The 7,333-nt window shown below is 45.1% G+C and overlaps 1 protein-coding gene across 3 annotated transcripts in view; it reads left to right on the forward strand.

The window, feature by feature from the left end:
* The window catches only part of PRRX1 (paired related homeobox 1), an 80,102-nt gene extending 75,181 nt beyond the window's left edge, over positions 1 to 4,921 (forward strand). For 2 of the 3 annotated variants that reach the window (XM_054981437.1, XM_054981438.1), the window contains one exon: positions 2,337 to 4,921. In XM_054981437.1, the coding sequence (XP_054837412.1) occupies positions 2,337 to 2,478 (142 nt within the window). In that variant the 3' untranslated portion in view covers positions 2,479 to 4,921. The remainder of the gene's footprint in view (positions 1 to 2,336) is intronic. The other variant, XM_054981439.1, reaches the window with a different exon arrangement.
* The last annotated feature ends 2,412 nt before the right edge of the window (positions 4,922 to 7,333 follow it).

Consider the following 7,333-nt stretch of genomic DNA (forward strand, 5'->3'; position numbering starts at 1 on the left):
TCAACTGTCACTTGTCCAACATTCCGCCAAGCTGCCTACATTTCCCATCAAAACTTGAGGGAAGCTGGCAAGTGTCCAACCTGTGTCAGGCGTCACTTGTGGTCCCGCTCTGAGAGATCTCTGTCTTTTGGTGCTACACCTCTGAAGATGCCAGTCACAGCTGCTGGCGAAACGGCAGGAACTACAATGCCAAGACCATGGCTATACTGTACCACCCTGGAAAATCCACAACAACCAATGTGAATGGGGATTTCCCCCCCATGCATAAACAAGCCCTGTTCGAGAAGAGACTTTTAAAATCAGTTTCAGGACTGTCTTCCTGTTTCTGCCACCCCCCCCCCCCCTAGCAGCGCCATTTGGAAATCCATAAAATAGTGCAGTCCAACATGGTATTGTAAAAAAAAAAATCAGAATGAAGACAAGCTCTGCTTTTAGTAAGCAGGAGAAAGCAGGATCTTTGGCTCTCTTGGATTCCAACCCAAAGCCTGCAAGAACAGGGCTAGCAAGACACAGGCTCAGCTCCAAGTGAGGGGTCTGTGCCTCTGGTATACTAACATCTTCCCTGCTTGACCATCCCAGGGGGAAATGTAGCTGCCTTTCCCTACAAGTTAGGTTGTGTGCAATAGCACCAGGAACATGTAGAGAAGCCTCAGAGCTAAATTACAAGAGATGAATTACACGAGGATGCTCATGTGAAGGGAGCCGCAATGTTAGCCGGGAAGCCGAGTTTTAAAAGACGTATCGGAAGGCTCTGTCAATTTCCTCTCTCTACAGAGCCAGCGAAGATTGTGGCTCAGAAGGTTTATTTCCTCTTCACCTCTGGAAGGCTCTATCAGTTTCACCTCCCCTTCTGGGAGACAAAGAAGAAATAAACAAACCCTTTGAGCAGTCACCTTTGCTGGCTCTGTAGAGATGGGAAATTGATAGAGCCTTCTGATCTGTCTTTTAAAACTTGGCTTCTTGTCTAACATTGCAACTCCCTTCACGTGAGCGTCCTTGTATAATTTGTCTCTTGTAGTTTAGCTCTCATTCTGTCTCTTGGGGATTTGCAAACTTTAGGGGAAATTTTTCCAACTAGGCTGACAAACTTATTCTTTACTAGCCCCTGCTCTTCTGTTTTTAACAACAATGTCATCTGCAGATATTGGCCTGTATGCTAGCACTCATGTCAACAATGCTGGAAGCTTTCTTCCAGCATTAGAAGCCTTTCCCCAACTTAAGGGGCTGTTCCACCTGATCAGACATCTTCTCCTGGTGGATAAATCCAGAGGAGTTAGCCGTGTTAGTCTGTAGTAGCAAAATCGAAAAGAGTCCAGTAGCACCTTTAAGACTAACCAACTTTACTGTAGCATAAGCTTTCGAGAATCACAGTTCTCTTCATCACATGCATCTGATGAAGAGAACTGTGATTCTTGAAAGCTGATGAAGAGAACTGTGATTCTCGAAAGCTTATGCTACAGTAAAGTTGGTTAGTCTTAAAGGTGCTACTGGACTCTTTTCAATTCTTCTGGTGGAAGAACCCCTTAAGTTGAAGGAAGTCTCTTTAGGATGGAGGAACGCTTCCAACACTGCTGAGTAAAGTATGCATGCCATTCATTTGTGAATTCCACACCAATTTCTAAAGATCAAGCTACTGTTAAAAGGTAGGCCAGGCTGGGTTTCCCCCCTTCTATAACTACAATACAACCAAAGCAAGAATGGACCAAGAAGTTAAAATGGCTCAGGAGCAAGCCAAGCTCAGCAGTGCCTGCAGCATTGTGAGCGAACACTTCAGGAGCTAATTGTCTCAGAGTCAGCCAGCAGAGTGACACGTAGCAAAGTTCACTCATTGCCTCTTCCTGTAACAGCAACTAGCAGTGGTGCAAGAAGAGGCAACTGGGAAGTTAACTCTGACCAACTTTGCCGCTGAAGTGTCTGAGCCAAGCAGCCCCTGATATGCTATACTGGTAGATAGCCAGAAGGGTGTAGTGGTTAAAGTGTCAGACTAGGATCTGGGAGGTTCAAATCCTCACTCACCAGGGAAGCTTACTAGATGACCTTGGACCAGTCAGTCTCAGCCTCCCCAGTCTCACTGGGTTGTTGTGACGAGGATAAAATGGGGGGGGGGCTGTTGTAATCTTCTTTGGGTCTTCATTGGGTAGAAAAGTGGGGAATAAAGATGTAAAGAAATGCTTCGGGGAGCTTGGCTTTGCTTGTTCCTAGCCACCACCAGCGCCTCACGCGACTGTGGCCCACCAGGAACGTTCCCAGTAAGTTATACGGCCAGGCTGCCCCTGAACCAAATGGTTTTGTTTCACTTTTCTTTCCCTCCCTCCCTTCTTCTTCTTGTCTTCCAGCAGTGCTATGGCATCCTATTCGGCCTCCTGCACCAATGCCAGCCCTGCCCAGGGCATGAATATGGCCAACAGCATTGCCAATCTGAGACTGAAGGCAAAGGAATACAGTTTACAAAGGAACCAGGTGCCAACAGTGAATTAGAGACAGCGGCGAGAAGCGACACCCCAGAGGCGGCCATCTTGTTTTCGTATTGGATTCATATCCAGAACACGAGTCAGAACCAAACAAACAACCCTCCCCACCCCCAGCATTGGAAATAAAAACAGGATCCAAACTGAAGAGAAAATGGCTTCCAGCGTAACTCTCCCACCCCCCACAAAATATCACCACAAAGGGCAGCCGAACCAGCTGTCTTCAGTGAAGGATACCAAGACACTTTTTCATCCTGGAAATGACTGCAGATCAAACCACACCAATTCTGCTCTTGAACTTCTCTTCCTCCCTCCTGCACCTTGAGTTTCTCTGTCTGCCATGGACCTTTTCTTTTCAGGCCTTCTAAGAAGGATTTCCAAAGCCTTCCTTCATCCTCCAAAGCAGGAATGGTTCAATATTAGCATCCAAGTTTTTATATCCTTTGTTGCCTAGATTTTTTTTCTTCTTGTTACCTATTTGAATCCAAATTTTGGTTTGGAAAGGCTTTGGTCAGACATAACACCAAAACATAGTTTAATGTTAGCTATGGTTAGTTTGTGAAGCCAGGATTTGGCTTGCAGAAGTCCGTTCGAACCTTGCTTTGTTGTGGCACTGGTTTCCTTGCTTTGCTCATTTCCCAGCCTTCCCCACAGACCTGGTTGGCATCTTGTCTTGTATTATGGCAAGTGTGTTGCCAGGGACCATGCCAGGATGTCTGCGTTAGTATGCCGTGTGATACCATAGTTTAATTAACCCACTTCAAATCATGCATTCAGATACTGGTTTGATGTACTGTAGATAACCATAGTGGAATGACTCACATTTTGAATGATCACACTAACCATAGTTAAACTAAAGCAGTGATCCCCAAATTGGTGCTCCCTATGCACCAGTGTGTTTCCTGACATCCTCTTTGTGCTTCCCCAAAGCATCTTTTCCTCGAAACAAAGAGCCAATCCTGGCTTTCTTTTACTTCATCAGGGTAGGTGTTTCTGAAGAGCCCAAGGTGCATTACCTCTGGGTTTGCAGGAAGCTCCCATTAGGGAATAGCGGCCTCCATCTTAAGAGGATGCTTAGCTTGGAATCTCCCAGTGTTCTGTGATTAGCCTTAGTTCCCATGGTAGCCATTTTGTGGTTGGCCATACTCCCTCCATGGCAGCCATTTTGTGGTTGGCCATGCTCCCTTCATGGCAGCCCTTTTGTGGTGGCACATTCACTACCTGTTTTCAAAATTCCAGAAGCCCCCACAGGTTCAGTAATATCAGGAACTCCTGAACAAAACCATGGGTTAACATGCTGGGGTTGGACTAGATAACCCTAGAGGTACCTCCCAACCCTATGATTCTATGATGTCTACCAAACCCTATTCAGATGAGACAATTGCTGATGTGCTGGTTGTAGGACATGAACACTAAATCTAAAAGGGATTGTTTATTTTATAGCAGCTTCTATTGACGCAGGAATGTACAGGTTTCCAGTTTGTACAGAATTCTTCAACTTGATGAGAGCTGGCAAGGATGGTACGACTAAGTGTTCTGTATATTTTTACAGCATCTTGGAAAAGCCAAAGACGGGTGAAGCCCAGATTTGCAGGTATTGACAGTGGAAATAAGTTTTCAGCACAAAGAGTGGAGGCCAAATCCAGCTTTAGTCACACGGCATGTGGTCATGTCTGGCATGCTGAAGCAGTTTTTCTTTGGAAATAGCAGCCATCTGAGATTCTGATTTGGATGGAGGCTGTCTCAAACTGGGGGGGGGGGATCTTTCCTCTCACATCATTTTGGCAAATCCACAGAGCTTCTATTGGGACAAATGTGCAAGTATTCTGTTGGTTGCTTGCCTCTTTTCCCCCGAAATAAAAAACACTAAGGCTGAATCCACACACCCGGTGAGCGTCCCAGCGTTGCGCTAAATGTTCGCTAAACACCTGAAAGTGTAGCGTCTTTCTAGCGCGATTCAGAAATTGCGGATTCAGCCTAATTCTACAGGCCCATTTCAAAGCGTGAAAATGGTGTTGAGGGAAAACGATTAACCCCCCCACCCCCGTTCCCTGCACCGTGGTCCTGATCAAAATTGGGTCTTCATCGCACACACTTATTATTTAAAAAGAAAATACTCTTGGACCTCTGTGTATTGAGATCCAAAGATTACATGTCCCATTGAATGGTCAAGCAGTGCAATCCTAAGCACGTTCTCTCAGAAGTTAGTTTCATTGTGCTCAGTGGGACTTACTTCCAAGAAAGTGTGCCTAGGACTGCAGCCTGACCCTATATTCCATTTGTGGTTCCACTTAACTTTCTTGCTAATTTTTCTTTCATGCCATAATGTTGTCCAGAATCATTTGTTTTATATATACTGTATATATTTATATATATAAGATATACATGCAAGCTTTGTGGGTTTTCGATTTTTTTTATTCAACAAAATAAAAATGAACAGAAAGCACACTGGATGTCTGGGGTCCCGCCTTGTTTCTAAAGGTATGCTGTGCAATGCAGCAGTCATTGAGGGTCCTGCGTTTGCTCAAGATCCTTCAATTCCCCTGGCTTTCCTCTTGAAATATCTGCCCAGAGTTCACCTTCAGGGCTGCTCTTGAGGAATACATTTCCTGCTTGTATCCAGAAGACCAGGCATGGAAATCAGCAGTTTTAGACAAATGCAGAGTTTAGTAAAAGGTTCCTCCTGTCTAGAGAATAGGATCGCCAGCCCTTCACTGCCACCTTCTCCGCCACTCACCCGGCTGGCTGTGTGTGGGGTGTGTGTGGTGAGGCAGACCAAACCACATGGCAAAATGGCGCATGCACGCTTCTAATGATGTCACTTCTGGTTCAAACCAGAAGTGACGGGGGCACAGCAGTGCTGATTCCAAAAGAATTGGTCCTGTTGTGAGTCGATTGCATCTGGTTTGACCCGGAAGTGATGTCATTAGAAGCCTGGTGGAGTGCGAGACTGAGAGTGGGGAAAGAGAAGGCAACTCCACCTCTTCCTGGCATCCATCACCCTCCCCCCAGTTTAAAGTTAGGAGGATTGGTATTCCTGGTACACTGACAGGAAAGAGAGGGTAGAATATGCTATAAACGGCACATCAATAACAATCAACACAATCCACCTAGTAGCATTAACTGGGACTAACCAAATGACACATAACATTGTGCCAGCTTTCAAACTGGGACCCAGTATAGATGGACTGAGACTAAAATGATATGGTCCCTACAACCCACTCCAGTCAACTTCCTGGCTATAGCACCAATTGTAGTTTCTGAACACTTCTCAAGGGCAGCCCCACAAAGAACGCACTGCAGTAATGTAATCTCGGTATAACCAGAGCATGCGTCACAGTGGCCAGATCTTTTCTGCTCAGGAAAGGCCGAATCAGTCAAAGCTGGTGAAAAGCACACCTGGCCACAGCTGCTACCTGCCTATCCTGCTGATAAAGAAGGAAACCCTCACGGGAGAAAAGAAAATAATACAACTCTTGGTTCAGTTTAAAGCACAAATGCTAATAGTCACTTCTATTGTTTCATGTATAACCAATAGGATGACCAAATTATATCAAGAGAACTCAATATTGTTAAGTATTCATATGACATTCATATAAACATTCATATAAGCAAGCAGGGAAACAAAAGTCTGGGAGAGTGGTCTTCTCCTTTTGTGACTCTCCCAGACTTCTGTTTCCTTGCTTGCTTATATGAATGTTTATATGAATGTCATATGAATACTTACGATATTGAGTTCTCTTGATATAATTTGGTCATCCTATTGGTTATACATGAAACAACAGAAGTGACTATTAGCATTTGTGCTTTAAACTGAACCAAGAGTTGCATTATTTTCTTTTCTCCCGTGAGGGTTTCCTTCTTGATCAGCAGTTTCACACGGGAGTTGCCACTGTTGTTTGCTTTGCTACCTGCTTATCCAGCTGTAGGCCTGGATCCAAGGGAACCCCTAAACTACAGCCAGTACTGGACCTTCAGATGCTCCTACAGCATGGAGAAGAGAATATGCAGGGTCTGTTCTGCTAGCCAGGTTTCCCCCTCCCCCTCTAACACAAGGAGCCTTCCCCTGATACAAGAGGATCAGAAAACCAAACATTGGGGAAAGCGTCATCGAGAGTGGAACAAATCCGCAGCACCCATTCCAAACCATGAACTAACAGAGCTGAGAGAATGGAAAAGGAAAGCAGACAAGCAGCTCTAGACCATGGTGTGCCTGTTGTACATTTGGAGCTTAAATCAATGGTTTGGATGGTAACTTTATGCATAGTTAAAGACATGCTTTGGCATGATATCTGAACCAAGCCTTGGTTTTCTTCACTGACTTGGGGTTGTGTGTGCCTTCTTTAACCCCTTGCCCGTATGAATCCCAAAGATCAGCTGCACCATGAGAGAGCAGCCAACCCACAAATCAAATAACAGGCAAGATTGTCTTTTGATGCCAAATTTTTCTGGCCTTCCTGTGGCTGCTGGAGTGCCATTTCCTGTAAACGGTTCTCAATATCCAAGCCTTGGCACGGGAATGTTAAGCATGGAAAACTGATGGAAATGCTGGAACAACCATGACCTATCTTCTCCAGACCAATTGAACCTGCCCAACTCTTCCATTCTGGTCCAAATTCACAAGTGGGTTTGTTTTCAGTTGGTGAGAACTGGGATTGAATGACATGATGCAATTGTAGGTAGGGTTGGAATCTCCAGGCACTCCAAGAAGTAGAACAGGGTGCCTCAAACATTAAGGTCTGAGAACTTCTGTGTCTCAAGGAAGCTCCTAAAAATCAAGGTGAGGCAGGACACAAATCTTTTAATACATAAAATAAACACCACTCCTTTGTAGACCTGATTCCACCATCAGTCTCCTGCCCCAT

This window comes from Eublepharis macularius, chromosome 5 (assembly GCF_028583425.1).
Source record: "Eublepharis macularius isolate TG4126 chromosome 5, MPM_Emac_v1.0, whole genome shotgun sequence".
In the NCBI taxonomy this organism is placed as follows: Eukaryota; Metazoa; Chordata; class Lepidosauria; order Squamata; family Eublepharidae; genus Eublepharis; species Eublepharis macularius.